The sequence below is a fragment of the Styela clava genome, chromosome 7, assembly GCF_964204865.1.
Source record: "Styela clava chromosome 7, kaStyClav1.hap1.2, whole genome shotgun sequence".
NCBI classification, from domain to species: Eukaryota; Metazoa; Chordata; class Ascidiacea; order Stolidobranchia; family Styelidae; genus Styela; species Styela clava.
In genome coordinates, this window is record NC_135256.1 from 18,023,929 (window position 1) to 18,046,953 (window position 23,025).

The window sequence follows — 23,025 nt, forward strand, 5'->3', positions numbered from 1 at the left end:
CATCAATACAGTAAAAAAGTAACAACAATAAAATTGTTTTGGTGTGAACAGGAGGGAGCGATACGACCATGCGGTCAACTCCCACCTATTTCGCTTGTATGAATAAGATTCAAATTTTAAGATGACTTCATGAAAAAGTTAAAACCAGTAATATATTTACAATAATATATTTAACTTTAGGAACAAATAATAACATAAATGCAAACAGATAATCACGATATCTCAAGATAATCACGATATAACCTGAACGTGTAGGAATAATATGATAATAAATGATGTCAACATGATATATATATATAACTAAGTTGCACTAATTATGAAAACTAAGTTGCACTAATTATATTAGTCGGCTTTAAAACAACAATCGTGTAATCCGGGAAATTGTATGCTTGATACATTTTTGCACACAATGATATCAAAGTTTTTGACTAATTCAAAAAGGTAATTATTATGACATTTTCAAATATTCACATCTGAGGCAACTAATATACAATATGAAGCAAAAGATGATCATCAGAACATATGTTATGTATGATAGATGTGGCTTTTACAGCCAAAATATCCCCACTGATATTTTAGAAGAATTAATGAGCGATATTATTAAATATTAAAAGTATTAACCAAGAAATGAAAAAATAACTCTCCACTGTAACTTGATAGAGACAAAGGCTGAACCATTATAAGACATGAAGGGCATGAGTGTGCCAAACACATCTGAGATCTGAAGCAATATTTGTACAATAAATGAGGCAGCAAAATTGTCTAAAATGTAAGGTAGGGCGCTATTATAAATGATTGGTTTGAGGAACTTATCCAAAAGAACATATGAATAAGCTTGTAATTTTTTTTTCTTTCAGGAAACGAAAATCGATTTCTCATGGCTAATGTGTGTAAGTGATTTGATACGTAACGTGTAAATTTATGGGAGAACGTATGGGTGTTGTATGATTTTCCCGCAGCCTTTTTATCTTCCATTTGAAATAATACAAGAGAGCTATGCTCAAATATATGGACACGGAATGGCAATATATATGGACATATATGGCCACCTAATGGCAATAATTTTGATGACGTCGTAGCAAAAAAAAGTAATAGCCTTCTGAAGAAAATTTTTATCTTTAACCACTGAAAATTTCAAAGCAATTGGTCCAGTAATAAAAGGGAAAAGCGACTTTTTAAAAACGTGTCAAAGAACAAGAACAACAACAACAACATAATATTGAAACGATCGCTATGTCCACTACGTGTCCATTTTATTGCGTTCATTGCTGAATGGGAAGAAACACGCAATTCTGGTCTCTAGTTGTGTCCTATTTGAAAAAGAGTCCAATTTCGACATTAAAAAATGCTCGATATGTCTTTTCTTAACTATCTTTTTTTAACCAGCGATTTCTTCAACACATATTTTTCACCTTTGCAAGCAGCAATGTGCTATAGGGCAGGGCTACTCAACTAGCGGACCGCGGTCCGAATCCGACCCTTTCGAGTATTTGATTCGGACCGCACCTAATTTTTTATTTTGAAACAATAGCCCCACTTTTGAATTTACCTTTCATAAAATGACTTTAATAGTTTTGAATATATATGTAAAAAACTATAACACCATAATAAACAATCTTGATTAGGTAATAATCATTAACCGGTCGAGGAAGTGTGCAAATAAAGATGCCGTAATATTATTTCTAGAAAGACCGGACCCAAATAATTTTGAAGTTTTGTATGCGGATCTTCGATGGAAATAGTTGAGTAGCCCTGCTATAGGGTGTCACAGCTAGATAACATTTGCAGTTCTCTGTGACTCCCCCCATCTGTGACTATGCCTTTTTTGTTAATTTATGTTTCATTTACGTATGGTGATGAATAAATAATTCCACTTAGGAAAAACTCGTGATTTAGTACAAATGTTTGAGACAAAATGAGCTCTTTGGCGTCATTGCGTGACTAAAATAACAGAAAACGATCGTTAGAGCGAAAACATTCGAAAGCGGAGAGGGAAAATCTGGGGAACCCCCTTCAGTTGTTTTAGCTGTGTTTATGTTAGAGTTTTTCTATAACATAGCGAATTACGAGCTTTTTTGAATTGTAAGCACAGATGCGCTAACTACTGAGCAGCTTAAGCTACCTATTTTGACCGTACATGTATCCATAGAAGAGGAAATAATAACGTAAACAACCAAACCACGACTTTTTATTCATTCACTGGCACGATTGAATTGATAATTGAAAACTAACTAATCACATACCCGACGTCGTGGTTCGCCATATGGTTAAGCCGTCTTATCGGCTTTCCTCGCCCTCGGGATAAATATGTAAATCCTATTCCTACGATCTGACATTTAGATGGAATCAGCTTAAATTACAGAATAATTCGTTTACATGTCGTCTGTTCTGTTTGCTGACATTTTCAATAAACAAATAGACTGTACAATATTTCCGCAATTGACGAGGGGCCGCAAAACTCTGGAGTTACTGAATTGGGTGGGCATGTTATCGTCTGCCTGTCTGTGAGGTACCATACCGTCCGATACTGGAACAAGACATAGGCTACCGCCTACCGGTCTGCCGTTTCAGACATAGCCTAGCCTAACGGTTTTTCTTTTTTAGCGTCAGTCTAATATTTTTACGTAGGCTAGAATCTGAATTAGACTACTGTATTTAGTTGTAACATAACATCAATTTTTTTTTCATTATTTGACAATCTGCTCTTTACTCTCCTATTTCTGAACATAACGTGTCAACTCATCTAAGCTGTGGAAATCCATTTCTGTAATTTATTTATTTTTTTCAGTGATCTTAAACACTGACTGACTGATAATCTAAAACTGTAAAACGAATATTGCTTTATTTTATTTTTTGATTTTTAATATTGTTTTTGTTTTCATTAAACAGAAGTATTACTTTTTGTAGATAAATGTAAGTCAATAAGTTGTCTGCAATACAAGGATATATGTAATCAAAATGAAGAAACCTGCTGTGAAAAGAAAAGGTTTGAATTCAACATTGAATACAAGCTCAACACTCAATCGATCAATAGCTACTTATGGAAAAGTTCAAATTCGATTTCTTCAAGATATTGTAAGTGTGGCCGAAGTTGTCAAATTGTGTAAGAGCATTGCAAATATTAGTCCATATTCAATGTTTGAAGACATAAATGGTAACAATAAATACTAATTTCTTCTCTATGAGACAGTCTGATTGCTTCTGTCCAAATGCATCTAGTGTCTAATTAGATAACTCTCCTCGTTCCATTGACAAATTAATATCTAATAATCAAAAAAATATCTAATCGGAGTTTGTTTTTTCAAACTATTTTACTACAAACATAGATTTTCAGTTATTGTTTGATGAATATCCACCCAACAATAGATTTTTTTATACTCTGTTTATATCCAAATACAGTTTCTGCATTACATCCCTGCTTAATGGAGCTACGCTGCTTAATTCTAGCTTTTAATATTATTTTTGCAGCCATGTTCAAATTGGTTACCGCCAGATGATTCAATAGGTGGTAGAAAAAAGAAGGATATATTTTCTGACGATTCAAATTCATTTTCAACTATGAATCTTGCAGCTCCTGAAGCTAATAAGTAAGTTATAAATAATGAATGTTTCCTCGAGCATCAATTTCCTTGTTTAGTTCTGTAACAATGACCAATCATCAAAAGGTCAATGATGAAGTAATAATTGTGATTTTTGCAACCGCTCAGACACTTTGTTCGCTCAGACAGAATTCAAGCTTGGTTGAAAGTGAAACATTGCCTCGTTTTCGCAATTTTGCGAGTTATTTGTCATTTTTCAGTTGTTTCTAGAGATGGGCAATATAGAATACCGAATCTGGAGGATTCGAATCCCAAAGTATTTGAATCCAATGGGATCCGATAACAGGATTCGGTTTCCGCCTCTCCGGCGCCAAGCGTCAATTTTTGTATTTCGGGTTTCTAATTTATCAATTATAGACGAGCGTTTTTCTAGCGTGGAAATCTCTTTCGTTTAATTAAACTTGCGTCTGCTCGCAAAGAACCCGTAAATCGGTAAACATCAAACACTCTCATTTCAATCGGCATATTCAGGACAAGAAGTCGGTAATATAACATCACGGCGAGGACTCGTTATTGCCCCATTTTTGCGTTTTCCTCTTTGCTATCTAGCTAGCGTTATTTGTGCCGACTTACTGGTGATATTCCGATAATCTGAATGCAACAATCTTTAATTGTTTACAGACGTGCCTTGCCTCATTTCAAATTAAATGATTTTTCGTGACCTACGAGTTTTCCCAAAAAAATGATGCACGTAAACCAAAAGCCAGGCGTTAAATGTTATAACATTAACTTAGATCAAATATAATTTACGAATAATTTTATTATACCATTTTCCGAAATACAAAGTTATATCGCAAAACGCGAACAACTGTCACATTTAAATTTCACTCCCAAAAGATTACATATTTTTTGGTCCGTCTCTATCGTTCAAGATAGACGCACGTTTGATCGTGTGTCTGTAGTATTTTAGTTGCCGATAAATTTTGAAAAAAGTTGCTGCATCTGGCGAAGATAGTGACATATTGAATTTGAGTAGGGCTAAGTCTGGGTAGATAATGATTAATGATAACATTTCTATCGTTCAAGATAGACGCACGTTTGATCGAGTGTCTGTAGTATTTTGGTCGCCGATAAATTTTGAAAAAAGTTGCCGCATCTGGCGAAGATAGTGACGTATTGAATTTGAGTAGGGCTAAGTCTGGGTAGATAATGATAACATTTCTATCGTTCAAGATAGATGCACGTTTGATCGAAAGTCTGTAGTATTTTAGTCGCCGATGAATTTTGAAAAAAGTTGCCGCATCTGGCGAAGATAGTGACGTATTGAATTTTAGTAGGGCCAAGTCTGGGTGAGTTCTGGAATGAGTTCGTCTTCAGATGTTATTACCTAATAACTAAGTACGAAATCGCGTTTACGGGAACTTGGTTTTACGTGTCTTGCTCTCACAGAATAAAAGGTTGATTTTAATTGATAGTGGTTAAATTTAATATTTTACAACGGCGCATAGGTTGCAGTGGCCACACGCTGGTTCAGCATCTAATTAATTCTCAGCGGGTATGTTTTAGTATACTCGGCAGACTTACATTAATAATGATTTACCGCCGTTTCATGTCTATTTTGTATTTAACCGCTTACTATTAAAGTGTGCAAAGCGTGTCTTAATTTAGCATATCAGTATTCAGGGATTACATACATTTGGAACAATTGAAGGCAAAAAATATTGTAAAATTCCTAAATTTTATTGTCCTGGGAACTGCCTGTTTAGTATCAAATGAAATCCAATGTTCAGGACATTTCCAAATAGATAACACATTTATAGTAAGTAATACATTTGCAATTTTTTACCATCTAAATCCAGCAATGTAGAAATTCCCACTATTTGAATAAGTATGAAAATAGAATAGGATTCGGTATTCTGAATTCGATTTAACTATTCTAGAATAGTAAATTATTCTACATTGCCCATCCCTAGTTGTTTCCAAAATTTAGTTGTAAATGAAGTATTTTAATTGCCATTATGTCTCCCGTAGAGCTTTACCTCAATTGCAATAATCAAAAACTAGTCTAGGAAAAGCTGCGTTAGACTAGGTCAGGGGTTCTTAAACTGAGGGCGCGAGATGCTCACAGGAGGGGGGGGGGTCACGAGAAGTCACAAGATGGAATCGGAAATTTACATGTAACGACTCCAGACCCCGTCAGGAGGAGCCGCATGAAGTGATGTAATGACTCCATGCGGCGACTCATGTCAAAATAAACTCATTACCGATCTACGAATCTGTTGTCTTCATCAGTAAGATCTGGTATAATATCCCAGAAATTATACTTAATTTAGTACAATTAAAATACATATTCATCGACTCGAAATCCCCGCGGTACGAATCCCTTAGTCAGTCCTCGAGATTACGCCAGTCGTTATAAGAGCCGACTTTGTCAACGGATATGTAATGGTTTTCGTGTTGAATGAAATATTCATTTAAAATGGTTGTTTTATTCATTTGATTGTGATAAATTAAATCTGCGATTGCGTCGATAAAATAAAAGCACCACTACTCCAAAATACTACGGTACCGTAATCCGCAACCATAAAAATGTGTGGCAAAGTGCCCGATTACATTTTCTTTTGATTTGTATTCTTGCCAATTTCACCATCATGAGCTGTCTCTGCAACACGTACTCCGCTCTATCGCAATGCTCGATTAATTTTAACACCGTTACAGAAATTCCTCAGTCTGCTATAAAATCCCACGGAGTAAAATTTATTTCAAGTCGGTCGTCGCAGGCACAAGGAATTTATAAGATTTGCAATGTCTAAGAAAGTGTTTTTAATCTGTCGCGGTCCACCCCAAAACAAAACTCATCATGTTTTCCGTTTTATTTTTAGTATTTTATAATCTCGCTTTTACAATAAAGAAATATTTGGTTGCAGATTCACTACTTTATTCTATCTTTAGCATCTCGTCGCTGATGATTAAATAATAAAAACTAACTCGTTTTCTTCAGAGGTGTCATGGTTCTATTCGAAAGCAAAAAAAAGTAATTATAATCGTCTTCGCGACACAAGAATATGTCGAGCGAAATTTCTGATTTAGGGAGAATAAACACCAAAATCAAGATCTTTACGGCATAGCAGGCCACGCTTACGAAAACAATCGAGATTTAAACAAAATGCAATCGCAAACGCTTTAGTGACTTTATTTTTCAGCGGTCAAGGGCCGAGGAAACGTCCACATGCATAATAACTATTAAATAATGAACGACTTTTAATTTTACATAACTTAATTTGTACTTCTCCATTTTGTTTGAAATGTTAGGCAAGCGCAGAAGTCTGTAATTGTTGCTTATTTTTTAACACACAGTATATAATTTTGGCATCGCTCAATAGTGATGAAGTAAACAATTGATTGAAATTTTACGTGTCTAATGTAAACGTTTAAGCAGAAAATACATTAAAGCATATGTTTATTGCGTGTTTAGTTTTACCTAAAAATTAGTTTGACTTTACCAGGTATTGCAAACTGAGGGGAAAAACGAGAATATATGATGACCAACCATTATTTGGCTTTATACATACGACAGTCAATGGCAAAGTTTTACTCCGAAGCGTTTCATGCCTAAACAATCTGAGCGATGACGCTATGAGACCAACACTCTTATAGCGCCATCTTAATATATAGCAACCTGCCCATCACAAAAGCATTTTTTCAAAGCAAAAATAGGGAGGGCGCGAAGTTTGTAAAATTTTTCAAAGGGGGGCGCGGCTCAAAAAGTTTAAGAACCCCTAGACTACGTTAAAATTAGCTATTAGTACGCGTAATTGGCACATGGTAAAATTAAAATAATGGTTTTGAGCATGTAACTCAGTTATTAAGTGTCAACTCTCCAAAACACTTGCAAAATAAGTATCCAAATGTTTGCAATAGTACAGTATGGGAAGAATTTTTCTTGGGTCAAGGGTTGGGGAAACTACTATACTACTTAGACCATGCTTTGTAATATAACAAGCTCCCATCGATTAACGCATGTTTTATAAATTTGTTTCTATTATGTTTAATATCAAAAAGCCAACAAATAAAATAATTAATGCATTGGCATTACAGTCAAAGAAATAAACAAATCATAGTCTATTTTCACGTGACCATGATGAATAGTAGCCTATTTGGTGAAAGTCTTTTCTCATGAGTCATGGCCCACTTGGGCACCCAAGGTCCAGTTTGAGAGTTCCTGCTATAAAGTCTTTTTTTGATCTAATTTAATGTTAATGAAGTCAAATTATCTTATCAATGTGTCGTATTACAGAAAGTTGGTGTTGAGAGTTTGAAAAGTTTGTGAATCTCTGTCTGCTAGTAAGGAAAGTTTAATTGATTTCTTGGAATCAAAATTTTGATACGAACTATTTAGCTTTTAGATAATAAATATGGTTTTTACACATTCTTGTTCCAGGGTTCAGAATAATTTATTTGACTCCGACAGTGATGAAGATGACTTCAAAGTACCTGTTAAGAAGAGACGAAAATGTTTGACCACAAAACAAAACGTAAAACCAAATAATGATACAAAATCAAAAGTAACATCTAAAAGAAATAATAAGAAGCCTATGAGAAAGGTTCCAAAGCCGGAAAAGGCTGGGAAAGAAAAAAATTTGGCGAATGAATACAAGAAAAGTTCTGAAAATGAGGAAAATGCAAAACCAAATTTTGACACAGAAAAGGAAATTATAACTACAAATAATGAATACCCAATTAGTTCGGAACAGTTTCTTACGGAAGCATCTTCAGAAAAAGTCACAGATAGTATACAAAATACAAATTTACAACAATTTGATACAAAATCCAGAGTGACAAATGGCCTGTCTCTTAATAAAACTGATGAACAATCCTTAGATATGTTTACTAATGCACCTGTCATGTCTACTATATTCACAGAGCAAAACAATTCGACACTAGCTTCGCCCCAAGTGATTGAGAGTCAAAGGTCAAACAATGTAGGAAATGATCGGAATGAAAGGCAAAAAGATAATATTCTGAAATCAATTTTAAAAGATCCAATAATACATTCCATAAATTCCTCAAGGCAATCTTTAGAAGATAACAACATTTCCTCTTGTTCGAAACACAGAGTTAGCTTCAATAGCACTGTGATGTATCACGCTGCAAATATTGAAATGGATGATGAGAACGTTCCTATACCCAGCGGCTTCTCCGTACATAACCAAGGGTGGAGCCTGAGTAACAATCAACCAATGATTGCTCAAAGTACTCCACTACATAATAAACCTTCACATAGGTTGTTAAAAGCTAATATACAAAAAGAAGTTGAGAAAGACGATCAAAATTGCAAAAATGATCCGAAAAATTCGAAACAGAAGAAGCAAACTGTCGACTGTGTTCAGTCTAGGGGTACTCAACCTGATAATAAAGTAATGTCTAAAAATAGTACTGCCTTAAAAGTTGCTCCCACCACAGTGAAAAATAAAAAAGTTGCAGCCAAAAGAGCACCAGTGCAAACTAAGCGTAAACCAAAAAGAGTACCTGTTTGGAAGAAAAATGGTGGCAGTTCGTTTTGTAAGTTGTCAAAAATAGGAAAATCTAATAATGATAGTATTCATCATCAAATTATGATTGGTGCTACGGTAGACCCAAAATATAATTTTTTAGACAATTCAGATGATGCTTATTTTGTTGATAGTAAGTCTGAGGACTCAATAAGAGTTAAACTTACTTCTTCAAAACCTTTAGCAAAACAATCTTATGATTCAAAAAAATTAATGAAAAAGATTGTTACGAAAAACTCTGACAAACCACCAAAGAAAGTGAGGAAAAAACCTGCTTCTGATAAATGTACTACTCAATCGAAAGATGATAAAAAGTCAGTTCACGGCGCCACTGCCGATCTGCCAAGACATGCACAATTTACTAATAAGACACAGAGTAAGAAGACTGAGACAAAACCCTATCCTAGAAGCAGGGTAACCACGAGACAAAAAAATATTTGTATTGAGTCATCTCTTTTACAAGAAAATGCAAAAACTGGTTTCAAGCCAGCGTTGGTAAATAATCGTGATAAAAAAATTGAAACTTCAAATACTCAAGAAGATCCTGAAATTGAGCAGATTTGTCGAAGAAGTTCAAGAAATAAAAGAATAATTGATTATAAATGCTTGTTGAAAAGTTTTACGACAGTGTACAAACCAACTACTTTAGAGAAAAGTTCTTCAGCTTCAAAATCACCTACGATCGAAGATGATGGGATTGATTCTGAAATTTTGACAAATAAGACTACAAAAGCTACAACCAAAGAAAAAGATTTGGATGAATCGAAAAGTGATTCAAATTTTGATGCACAACATCTTCAACACATTGAGGAAAGACGTCGAAAACCAATATGCCCGAATGATTCAGCATTATCTGACAGTGGCTCTCTTTTTTCATCTTTGAGTTTTAACTCAAGTACAGAAAAATCTAAAAAACTATCTGAAACAATGCATGATACCAAAGAACCTAAAAATGTCATCAATTCAAAAGGTACTGCTGAACTAAAAAAAAGTATGGAACCTCCAAGAAAAAGTTGTAGAAATACTAAACCCATCAATTATAAAGATTTATCACGATTTGGGAACGCTGTATATAGAAGTAATAAGAGAACGTTTAATGGTTTTGGAAAGAATCGCAAAAAATCATCAAAAAATTTTAGTACTGAAATGGAAGACAAACCAATCCATTTAAATCACTCAGAGCAAAATTCTTTTGTCTCTACGGAAATCACCAATTTGACTGATGACACACATGGTGACTTTGCACCGTCTAAAATGAGTAACGTTGAAAAACCGGAAAAAGATTCTACGATGATAAATGACTATATTTGCGATCGAAGGCATGTTGATAATAAACGTCGGGGTAAAAAAACAGCTCCAGTAATATCTTCCGACAGCAGTTCATTATTTTCTACTTTACATCGTACTACAGAGAACCACTCAACTTCAATAACTGTGCCTTTACACGCGTTTTCAACAATCAACAAAAGCAATAGTGATGATGAAAACCACGGCAATATTCTTTCAGATGACGAAAATGTAAATACAAATGCCGGTGTCGCAAAGCGTATGTCGACGCCCATTGTTTCAAGATCGCCAGGCTTAAACAAACCCAGCATACCTTTATTCAATTCTGTATCTGTGCATGGACCAATAACAAATATCGAACATGGGACAACACCAAAACTTGGAAATATATCCCTACCTTCTTCAGTGGCAAGTCCAATCATAACGTCTTTTTCACCAATTCCGAATATGTTGCCAGAGACGGGAGATAATGCAAGTGACCTCTCACCTGTTGACCTACCTCAACGCCAGTTAGGTCATGTCATTCATCCTCGAATTTCTCACCTAAGACATCAAAGTACTCCCAATTGTATGTCTTCTCCAGATGCTTGTAAATCATACTCAAGGATGAGAAAATTGTCTCAAGTTGTCAAACGTAAAAAGAATGAGAAAAGCACGACTCGTACTCCTCATAGAGCAAGATCACCAGGCAGTCATTTATCTTCTTCAATTATAAAAGTTGACTCCAGATATAACTGTGATTTAAGGTCAGGTAAGCTGGATGGTAACTAGGATAAACAAATTAGAGAACAAACCTCAAAAATTATGGACATGAAATTTGAAGCATCATGACTAGTACGATAACGCCAGGTCGAACAATCGAGGCCGTAGTTCAATGAAAATCTGATCAAAAATATCAAATGGTATTACTTCCTTCTCTGTCAAATGGGAAAAAATTTTCCATCATTTTTTCGCAGTGAGATGATCATTTTCACTCATATTTTGAATTTATTTGAAATCACACTTCTCATATATAATTGTTGGTCAGTCACGAATGTTTCCACATCATCCCATTTGAATGATGTAAATAACTATTTTCTAACATGCAATCTCATACATGATACAACAATGAATATTATTTTAGAAGAACGAAGGCGTACCCTAGACTCAATCAAACTCAATTTAACCTCATTAATCATTGAAGAACAAAATTCTGAAAAAAATGAAATCGAGCAGGACTCTTCATCTTTGATGAAAACACGGAGTAAATCAAGGTAGGCTATGCATCATTTTCTTGCTCTAACTGTGGCCTTTTTCTACCCTAGAGCTTGGGCTATGGCTCTATTATAGCTGTTGAGGTTTTTCGGTATCGCCACCACCTATTACCATGAAACATCAGCCGAAATGCGATTTCATGGAAGCGGAACTCATATGTATGATATAAAAGAGTGAAAATCTTGTACACCTTCAGAATTTATTCTATTTTCCTATGACTTGAACGGTGAAATCTGTATATGGAATAAATAGGATAACAATTATTGTATTTCCCAAAGTTTCAACCAAAGTTACTGGATTTAACATGTCATGTAAATTTTTAGTTTTTATATTTTTATAAATAGCAGTGTCTATTTTTTATTAGAATATATTTGATTCTTATAAAATATTATGCTTTTTGCTTTACAAAGTCATTATTAGTTCTCTCCTTTGTTCTTTTATTTCTTTAGTCACTCAACACAGAATCTTCAAGTTTGTGTTACGCCGATGCGAAATAGTTTTATGCAACATGTAATATCATCTGGGGGAAGCGTACGACTAAAATCTCTTGGATTTGTTGTGAGTATTTTTAAAAAGTTGTTGCTTGTTTAACAATCAAGTTGCCAATTTTTTCCAATAAAATACATTTTTTCTTCTCAAATAGAGTCAGCTGTGTGGAGACTTAATAGGCATATTCAATTTTCTACCTTAAATAGCCCAAAATCTACGGTATGTTATGCTTGAAAAATTATTTTAATGACAGCTTTGCATGTGATCATCCTTTTTTAAATATTTTATATTTCAATTTATATGTTGTAATTATCCTTATGACATCACAATTCAATTTGAATCCCTTTATATTATTAAATTTGTTGTCCTTGTAAACTTGCTCTGAGCTATTCTATACAAAAATGCCTTGCCATCTCAAGTACCTAAGATCAACAAAGCAGTTTTGGCAACGACCAACTTGCGTAAGTGTGTAATTTATTGTAATATTGCTGCAAGTGATACGAGGTGTAAAAGAGTAAATTGATTCTGCAAAAACAGAATTTTGTTCCATATAATACAATTTTGCAAAAAATTTTTTTTAAAACTGCATCACCCAGTATAGAATGAAGTGGGTATATCACACTGAAATATTTCGAAGCATATCCTTTCCTAATATATAAGTGATTCTTTGTTTAGAGATTTGGAAATGGCATTCTGAACAGTCTTATGTACCAGCGAAGGTCGCAAGGACTTTTTATATAAAGTGTCATTTTGCTTATTACTGAAGACTTTTGACAGAGAATGTTCAATCAATGGAATAGAAAAAACATGAAAACGAACTCCTCTTATTGTAAAATATTTTACTGACAGGACGCACTCACGCCAAAGCGTGCTATTTCTAATGATGGAAGAATACTAACCGCAAAAGAAAAAGTCTTATATGAATGTGATCAGACAGAACCTATATCATTTGAAGAAGCATTACAAGGTGTAGTAATTGAGTCATGCACAAAATTAGGCGAAGGATTATATGGTGAAGTTTTCAGATGTAAATATGAAAGCAGAACTGATCCAGTTGCAATAAAGGTAAGTTTTGGCGTGTTACGATTTGTACGGTCGGCTTGTATGCGAATTTTTATGAATTCACTGCTTTAGGGCTGTTTTTAGGGGGTCAGCTTATACGCGTGATATACGGTTAGGTGTAATTGAATACTGATTGACGTGAGGCTTGAATACCAGGCCGGAATTTTAATGAGCTTACTGCTTGGGTTTTACTGTTTCTCATATGATCTCTGATACTGTCATCTCATTGCTATGGCGATTCTACTCGATCTGAAACTTTCGAATGATCAGATCTTCTGCATATTCTTGTTTATGAGTTGTGTGTTATTGCAGATCATACCGATAGAAGGATCACTGATTATCAACAATGAGAAACAGAAAACATTTGAAGAAATATTACCTGAAATTATAAGTTCAAAAGAACTTCTCGCGCTACGAGAAGGAATCGTGAATGTCACAGATGGTTTTATTGAATTATACAAGTAAACTTGACTTTTGAATTTGCCATATTTTTCATACGACATATATTTAGCCACCGATACCTAAAGGTATGTAAGGAGCGACTATTTTTGACCGGAATCTTTCTAGTTCGGAATTGCTTTTTGCTTACCCAATTTATTACACCTTGGGCTTGAGGTTTGAACCTGTAATGCCCACACATTCAAGTACCTGATAGATCAGAGGCCCAGTGGCACGTTTCACGGCACGTGGTCCCTTCCAGGAGCTTTTAACACTCATGGTCTCTTTGTTTATCGTTCAAGTGGTATTCCCAAATCCCATTGTGTTCAAGCAATTCCTGCTCATCAAAGTTAAACCACCCTGTGAAATAACCTCATCAAGCAATGGAAATAGAAAAAATGAGGAGTTTTCTTGTAAAGTGAAGAGTAAAATCAGTTTTACGCCTAGCATTGTGGCCCCCCACAACTGCTCTATGGCCCCCCAGATGGGAACCATTGTGATAGATCATCATACTCACAGATATTATCTTTGATTATAAAATGATATGATATCAATTTTTTTTTGCAGGGTGACTTGTGTAAAAGGAAGCTATCCACAGTTTCTGCTTGAAGCCTGGGATGTTTATGATGAAGAAAGAACGTCAGAAAATGATAAACCTGATAACTTCAGTAACGATCAACTTTATCTTATATTTCAATTCGCTGATGGTGGTGCAGATGTCGAACACTTCGTTTTCAGATCAGCCAATCAGGTAAGTTTAAACTGATTAGCAATTCATTTCTATAAAATTGTTTAGCGGTCTTTGTAGAATGCAGCGATGTAGAGTCGAGTTTGGCATTTTTTCAATAATATAAGTCGAACTGAAATCATATTTTCATACTCTAATGCAGGGGTTCTCAACCTTTTTTCTGTCAAGTACCCCCCGAGTCAGGATACAATCAACGCGAACCCCCGGTAATCAGACACCGAACAAAGTTGTGATATACTGATATATTAACTATTTGTTGCAACACCAATTTATTGACCATATGTAACTAAATTGAATCCTCTTGTTGATATTATTGCCCTTGTCGTCTGCCTAACTAATGAGTTCTTAAAATCTCTCCCAAGTTACGATAAGCATAATCACCCGTCCAATGCTCGCAGCACGCTGTCTTTAGAGATTTCACAGTTTGTACACAACGCAAGATCAGGGAAAATCTACGTTTCAATTGGCGTCTAGTTTCAATGGGCACGCATTTTCCCATGGTAGTAATAAAGGATATTAAAAAACAGCAACATACAAAAACTCGACTGTCATCCAAGTAGACCTGCAAATCTTCTCGTGAACCCTTGGGGTTTGGCGAACCCCAGGTTGAAGACCCCTGCTAATGAGATGAAGAATTTGGCCTCCACTAATTGAAGTTTGAAAATAGTCTGTATTCCAGACGTTAATCGTAGTCGAAATATCTAACCGAGACTCGAAAGTAAACTAAGCGTAAATATATAAAAATTTCTGTTTATAAATAAAATTCCCCCATGTGGAACCGTAGGGCATTCTAATACAACATCTTTTAATAATTTTTTTCATATTTAGGCTTATTCTGTTCTTCAACAAGTATGTGCCGCATTAGCAGTCGCTGAAGAATCTTTAGAATTTGAACATCGTGATCTACATTGGGGAAATATTCTTGTCACTCCTACAACTTCAAAAACTGTAACTACAAACATCGATTCGAAAGCTTACACAATAAAAACAAATGGAGTAAAAGCAAGCATTATTGATTTTACTCTATCAAGATTATCAAAGGGTGCGTATGTAGTTGTCACCCATCTGTGAATGGCTAAAAAGGAGGTGTTGGGCATGCTATTTGTACGTACCTGTATACGATATACCACTGGTAAAGACTACACAGTATTGCTAAGTTTTGATATGCTTTAATCATGTAACATCGGCATCGCAGCAGTATAACATGCAACAGTCAAGCATGTACCACACCCTAAATGCAGCTTAAACAGTACCATTCAATACGTCAATTAACAACTACCTTGCAAACTGCGAGCACCATTAATCATACATTACAACTTCCTCACTTTGGTGAGTTACTAATCAGTATGCAGCGCATACCAATGGAATTGAATTATATCATAAAGCAAGTTTTTTCAAACTTTTTGGGTCGCGAACCCCTGTATGTGAATCTTCATTTTGACGGACCCCCAACGTTTCTTTTACATCACAAACGACATTAATGTGAAAGATGAGGTTGCTTTCCACAGCACAATTTATCAATTCTCGGATCAATTTGTGACAAGCAAACTCATAGGTCCGACTACGGCAACTCTATACCTGTATTTTGTTATCATATTAGTAAGAGCTTGAAATGCTGCCTCACACATGTAAATCGCTGCAAAAGCAATCACAATCTAATTGCCTTTTGTGACAGCAATGAGTATTCGTCTGCAACGCTCAACCGGAAAAGATGCAGTGGCTTTTTGATTAAAAACAGTCATTAAAGATTTATTATACTCTTTTCATATTGCTGCGAACCCCCTGTGCAGTCATCGCAGACCCCAGTTGGGGAAACCCTTTCATAATGTATAATAATCGCAATATAACGGTTGCAGGACACTAAGTAGTAAGTAATTTGACTTGCTTTGCAGTATGGAATTTTGTTTCATTATTGCGCAGTTGGAGCTTATTTAATAAACATCAATTGAGCAAGAGAGTACTTTGCATTCTTCTCTGCGTGGCCAACAGCCACATTTGGTCATGTATTTTCTTGCTTTTAAAACTGATCTTAAACGCAGGTGAAATAAAGCCCCAAAGAGCAAATTTACTCTCAATTTTAGAACCTCTAATCTGTGCTGTCAGTGTCAATGTTGTTTCCACATATTTTGTATCATAATATGTCAATAACTTTTCTAGGTGGAGTGACAGTGTTTCAGAATCTGGCTGCTGATCCTGATTTGTTTACTCTTAATTCTGATGAAGATTATCAGTTTGAAATTTATCGAATGATGAAAAACGCAACGAAAAATAACTGGTCTACGTTTGAACCTAAAAACAATATTTTTTGGCTGCATTATCTTAACGATAAGTTTTATAAAGAGGTAAGAAGGGGATTTATTTTTTTCGTTTTACAAAAATGACATTATACGAGGAATCAATTAAAAAATCTTTTGAGTTTTGAATTTTGTCTGCTAGAATGTACCGATAGTAATATGTGGTAGAATCATGATTTCAAAGTGTCCGAAGTCCACAGATTTGGCTTGTGTAGCACATTTTTCACTATATGCTGAACAATAAGCTATATGTTATGTTTGAAGCATTATGTCAACAAGTTTCAACTTACAAAGATAAATGTTATATATCACTATTTTCAGGTGCAATACAGAAACAAGAAATCGAAAGTCCACAGATGTGCTTTTGCAAAACTGAGACAATTAGGGAATGAAATAATGCAATATAAATCTTGTTTCGATGCTTTTTCATCTATTTTATTTGGCGAAAATGCTTGATTTATTTCTGTTATTTCTCTATAGTGTATCATTTACAGTCAAAATCAAATAGACTACATAAAAAGGCTGAGTAGTTTATTCTTGAACGTATTACAGCCAATTAAGATTGGAACTTTCTACACAAATTAAAACATTTGTGCCCTGACCACTCAAACTGCAATTGAGGTGTACTAGGGTATTGCATATTATTTTTGTTCTTCTTGTTTATTACCTAAATCTACATTGCCACAATGATGCTTGAATGAGATATTATTCTCAGAAGACCTTATATGTGCCTAATTTTTTTTAATATCAAATCCTTTTGATAGGAACCTATGACTTATCAGTATCTATGGAACGGAAAGCCAGCGTTTATAGTTTTTTGCAGCTTAATACTAATATATTTCAAACTGCCAACAACTAGCACTACCTTTATGAGTATAGAGACACGTTTTTAGTAGCTTTCTGCACACTATATTCTTAAGTTTTTTTGCTTTCCGGGTTTGCTTTCATTGAATATTTTCATGTTATTCTTTATAGAATGGTTTATTTTGCAATAATGACGTTCATTGCCTCGAAAAAAAAAAGATATTAAAGAACATCGAGCGTGGTATTATTATTAGGTAAAATCTTAGTAGTGCAGGTGGTAAGAATTGGATAGCAAAAACAATTAAAGAAAAAAAGTAGATTGCTTGCTTTATGCAAAAATTAGTACAAAAGTGCAGTAACAAAATATGGCACAAGATGTGTTTATTTAGCAATAATCTTCATGCAACGGCTGTCATGATTTTGCTTCTCTTTGTAAGATGGGTTTTTGGTCGTTTAGACTTTGCAAAGGATTGAGCATGGTAGGAATATTTCCATGGGTTCGGTGGCAGGTATGGTTCCTATCAGAGAAAACAAGATTTCAAGAAACTTTAGGTACAAGACTGTCAAGTGTAAAACTTCTGTTTATGTCTGAGCTCAGAAAATTTTGAATGGGGCTCCTAACAAACAAGATAAAAACCCTAACCCCAAAACTTTGGCACATTTCTCACAATGTTTTGAAGTTTCGACTTCTGGTATAGGTGAAATTATGGACAGGGAAGGAATGCCAGGCTCTGCATATAATGGTCATGTCTAGACTAATAGATCACATTTTATTGCAGAAATAGTATATTTTCTCAACCCACAAATGATTCTCAAGCAAAAAAAGTTGTTTGTGGCTGTAGTGGCTTAATGGTCAAATCGTTAGACTCGTTAAAATCACAAGCCCAACAACTCACCCAGGGTGTGATCAGAGCCGAAAAGAAAAGATTCCTGCTGTTTTATAATCAAATAGCTCTTCACATATCAGTTGCTTGTGCAGAGACTTGTTTGAAGCAGATTGTGCATAAATATACAAAGAGAGGTACGTACTCCCGTAGTTTGTGTAGCAGGTTAGGGTTAGGCCATAATTTTATTCCGATTTTCCTTATTTTAGTTCTATTACGAGTTCGGGGACTGTCTGTGTTAGTCAGTGAATATATATCCATTGCCCATGGGTTTCAGTCCCTTTACACAACTTGATGTAAAACAGGGGAACAAAATTAGTTACCTTCATATTGGTACACACACTTTTGGAGAACCTAAACAAATATCCAGTGTTACCTGAGTGTTGGCAAGAGTTTGTAGAAATGTTCGCGGCACAGACTCCTTGTCATCAACCCATAATGTTGTATTCGTGTCTAGTTTTATCTGACCAACTGGAGGTGTTGGATATATTTTTGAGTAACGTCGATGGACAGGGGCTGTTGAACACCTTTCTGAATTAAATGAGAGTGTAATAGAGTTGAATTGTAATGCTTCGATACACCATTAGTAGTTTTAAAATTAGGACATTTTTGCACTCCAATAAAAATCATTTAAATAGTTTTTTCACACTTTTATCTGATCCAAGTAACATAGGAATAACTTGAAGTGTGTGAGTTTATTAACATTTCATATACTTTAAAGCTAACGAAGCGGAAATTTATTCCACCCAGGTCTCCGGTGGTAGTGACATAACTTAATATCGGTCTTGACTCAAGGTCGGTGGTTCCCAATCTTTTCTCGTTAAATTCCTCCATTCGCCACATTTATAACGCTTCATTCTTTTTTCAATATGCATGAAAGCTACCTTATTTGTTCGATTCTTCAATGAGTTCGGATGACAGTTCTGATGACTTTTAAATGGGGCATTTCAACATTCTACCATAATTTAACAAAAATCATGGCTTGAGTACAAGAGCCAAATGTGGATTATAAATCATCAGTTTAAAAACGTTTTTTTTATTCAGCTTCGAATGTGATGACTTTCGACTCGAAAAAAACATAGCAAAAAATTACCTCCAAGAAAATCTTCTCTATATAAACTATTGATATCAAGTAAAGATTCTGGTTTCTTTTTTCCACCCCATGTTACAAGATCATTGGACTTGTGTTGTGATGTATCAGAGTGAGCCTTCTTTTTACCAAGTCCCTGTTAATTCAATCATTACATTTATGACAGATTCGAAAACATTAGAACTCGGGAGCAAGAAAGTTGATAGATATATTGCACAGTTTCATTAAATTAGCTGCAGGTGGACAAAACCTTAAATTAACTTTACCCACGCCACAACCAGTGATGAGCTGTAAAAATCGTACCAGAACGCACCTAATTCGCAAAAATGTAATATATTTGCAACACGACGCGGACGTTTACATAAGAATTTGTCTGTCCTAAGATAGAGCTGAAGAAGAACTGCAATAAAATATGGAGAAATCAACTGAAATCTGACTGTGTAAAATTACGAAAATATTCATAGCAATTTAATACAAACGTTATTATGTAATAGAAAGTTATAGGATGAATTTCCATGAGATCAAAGGTCGGGGAAACATCTATATTACATGTTACTTCTGTACTAATTATTTGCACGATGTGATGTAAAAAGAATTACGAATTATGATGTAATAAACCATAAATTAATAACTAAGTTTACCAGAAAAACTAGACTTTTTGTACCATAATTTTATTTCAACAACAGGAACGCAAATGCAATAAAACGTCCTTAACAATGAAAAATATTTATAAAATACTGGCGAGCTATTTTTATAGCTCAGGGCAGTGCAAATTTATTCATGCTATTATTAGTAATGTTTTTATATCTGAATTCAAATAGGTGACATTTGCGTTTCAATGTTTCGGTTGTTACTTACTTTAAAATTGTTAATCTGCATTTAAAACTGTTTATGATATTTGAATGTTCTTTTTATTTATGTAACTATACAGATTTGTGTCTGAAACCCCCTAGACATATCCCTATTATGGAAAAACCTCTGCATAGCTGTGATTGGAGACACAGACCATCACGGGTATGTCAACTCAACAACAAATAAAAACAATATCTTACACAAACAATTGAAACCCACCTGGCCAAAATATACACCATGGTCTTGAAATGAATTCCTATTGTCATGCCATGAAAATGGGTTTTCTGATCTGTATTTTTTCTATGAAAAAAAAACAAATGTTGAACCATAAAAATTCGACTAGAACTCAAATATTTTTTTAATGTTAATTTTGATATAAAAAGAAGTCAAGTTTATTTGTTCCAACCAGTAAAAAAACTAAATTTGTACACAAATTGAAAATGATATTTAAAGTTTTACCGGAAAGGGAAGCCACAGAAATCCCAGATGGGATATAGAGACGCGACACCCAAAATTCTGATATCTTATTTAACAGATTGGGACAGACAACAATGCAAATCTTTGTGCAAATGTTGTAAAGTGATGAATAACAAAAGTTTTACAACATTTATCCGCATATGAATAAATGTAGGCGCTTTTAAAATTGTCTGTTGCAAATAGATTGGTACACAAACTGGGTGAAAGCAATTCACTTTGAATATTTCAAACAAATGTATTATGTCTAATGATTAGTTGGATAATTCACCATGACCATTTGATAATCAGTGTCAAAAACAGTAGGTTCGAAACTAAATTTTAATTGGATATTAAAACCTTGGCTGTCACTGATCCAACCAGCTTTGGTTCCCCACGGCTTCCCTTCCCATCTTTTTTCTTGTACTTTGTATGAATTGATTTTTTTTACTGGTTCGAAAAAAATGACCTTGATCTGACTTATAATAGAGGGTACTGCCAAAGTATGTGAACCAAGATGGCGAACACCGGAACGTAGTGTTTGTACCAGGTTAGGGTTAGGCCATAATTTCAGGTACAAATACTACGAGAGTCACTTGGCTAGTCCCCAAACTCATAATAGAACCAAAATTCATGGTCTCACTCTAACCTGGTACACATACTACGTTCGAGTGTCCGCCATCTTGGTTCACATACTTCGGGAATACCTAATCAGGATAAGGATAGTTTGTTAGTTTTTACATTGACTTATTTGTACATCCCTACCTGTTGTCTTAAAAAATAGTTGGGTGGGCATCTTATTGTTGTCAACCTCTGAGCTGTTTCATCAAATCTATCATTCATCATTAAACCAGTGGTCGTTCCGGTATTTCTGTTTTCAATGATATTTGGCAAACCAATGTGTTGAAACTGAAAACAAGTAATATAGGAGTTTGAAATTTGGAAATTATATTATCTACTTCAAGAAATAATGTAAAACATTGATGGCTGTCAATTAAAAAAGAAATGAGGCACAAGTGAAATTAAAAAGATTTCGACATGGCTTGAATGATTATATTGGAATCTCAGGGATCTGGTAGTTCGAATTTCTTTACACTGAACAGTACATAATGGTATCATATTTCATTCATTAAAAGATAATAATGTTTCTGCATTACATGACGTAATTTAAATGAACTGTGTCGAGCTATACATAAAGAATAACAATATTGGGAATACATTTTTACCAAAGCGGTGAAACATGTTTGATAATACCGCTAATATTATTCAAAAGAAGGTGATTTAAAGATCATTATGAAGCATAAAAAAACATAGCATAACAACAATACAACAGTGTTGCACTATCATATTACAAAAACATACAATTCTCGTACTCAATTAGATAAATCATTTTGTCAAGTAATGTGCTATATAATACATTAACATCATTTACTTATTTCTCATCTATTTTGAGATTCAAAGAACCAACCAGGGTGAACCAATAAAACATAAATTAAGTCATTTGGAACATATCCAAAAGCGAAGATGTGCAAAGCGTCCTAGATTAGTTCGTAGAAGTAATAAAAAAAATTGATTCATGTTTTTTTTTTGGTCACCCTGTTTACTACATGATTTAATCTTATTTTAAGATAAGATAATTCATTCAGGAATTCATTGCAATTCAGGAAACTAAACATAATCAGAGAGTATATGAAGTTCATTATAATAGTACATACAAGTGTCATGCATTCGCAGCCTTGGAAATAAAAACAATAAAATGAGCCAGTTCATCCACTCTTCAGTGCACTGCATTCAACAATTACAGTTTAATTACTTACACAATTCTAGAACGACTGTGGAACATCCTATTTTCATACAACTAGTCTATAGTTACTATTTCAAGATTCAATTTTAATAAAAGCTGTTATTACAGGTAACACTAACTTATAAAGCGTTTTAGCCTATAAGTTGAGCCTATTCAGATATCTATCTCTGTATTAAAAATCATAATATCTAAATAAACAGTAAATCAATCAATATAAACTAATTCCTACCCAAATTCCATCGTGTTCCGCGGTCGGTACAAATCTTCTTCCTTTAGGCATGGTACAACTCAAAAACAGCGTAATTGAAACAACAAAATCGACACGAACAAATAGGATTTCAAGTTAAGCAATTAAACTGACCAGACCATTGGTTTCACATTAAAAGTTGCTCTGATCCCTGTCGCACAGCTAGTAGACATGAAACATACAATCAGAATTTGTCATGACCAAAACAAAACGCTATCTGGAGAGGCA

The 23,025-nt window shown here is 34.4% G+C and overlaps 2 protein-coding genes across 2 annotated transcripts; one reads left to right on the plus strand and one right to left on the minus strand.

The window, feature by feature from the left end:
* The first annotated feature begins 2,893 nt into the window (after positions 1–2,893).
* LOC120327576 (uncharacterized) lies at positions 2,894–17,697 on the plus strand. The gene is made up of 11 exons (XM_039393903.2): positions 2,894–3,075; positions 3,469–3,587; positions 7,981–11,129; positions 11,502–11,631; positions 12,082–12,190; positions 12,971–13,186; positions 13,496–13,644; positions 14,189–14,372; positions 15,198–15,411; positions 16,527–16,711; positions 16,985–17,697. The coding sequence occupies exons 1-11, from the start codon at positions 2,959–2,961 to the stop codon at positions 17,117–17,119; spliced, it is 4,707 nt and encodes a 1,568-aa protein (XP_039249837.2). The 5' UTR covers positions 2,894–2,958; the 3' UTR covers positions 17,120–17,697.
* Positions 17,696–23,020, minus strand: LOC120327581 (testis-expressed protein 36-like). Its single transcript, XM_039393907.2, has 6 exons — positions 22,780–23,020; positions 21,512–21,655; positions 20,513–20,593; positions 19,445–19,577; positions 18,728–18,882; positions 17,696–17,985 (listed from the first exon to the last, which is right to left on the minus strand). The coding sequence occupies exons 1-6, from the start codon at positions 22,828–22,830 to the stop codon at positions 17,866–17,868; spliced, it is 684 nt and encodes a 227-aa protein (XP_039249841.2). The 5' UTR covers positions 22,831–23,020; the 3' UTR covers positions 17,696–17,865.
* Between the last annotated feature and the right edge of the window lie 5 nt (positions 23,021–23,025).

What these genes read in the sequence shown, in the direction of transcription:
- LOC120327576 (XM_039393903.2), top strand. Translation starts at nt 2,959, where the DNA reads ATGAAGAAACCTGCTGTGAAAAGAAAAGGTTTGAATTCAACATTGAAT. An exon ending in GCAGCTCCTGAAGCTAATAA is followed by an intron (nt 3,588 to 7,980) that starts GTAAGTTATAAA and finishes TTCTTGTTCCAG; the next exon opens with GGTTCAGAATAATTTATTTG. An exon ending in TAACTGTGATTTAAGGTCAG is followed by an intron (nt 11,130 to 11,501) that starts GTAAGCTGGATG and finishes ATATTATTTTAG; the next exon opens with AAGAACGAAGGCGTACCCTA.
- LOC120327581 (XM_039393907.2), bottom strand. Translation starts at nt 22,830, where the DNA reads ATGCCTAAAGGAAGAAGATTTGTACCGACCGCGGAACACGATGGAATT. An exon ending in ACTATTTTTTAAGACAACAG is followed by an intron (nt 20,594 to 21,511) that starts GTAGGGATGTAC and finishes TTTTTTTCATAG; the next exon opens with AAAAAATACAGATCAGAAAA. An exon ending in ATGGTGTATATTTTGGCCAG is followed by an intron (nt 19,578 to 20,512) that starts GTGGGTTTCAAT and finishes TTGAATTAACAG; the next exon opens with GGACTTGGTAAAAAGAAGGC.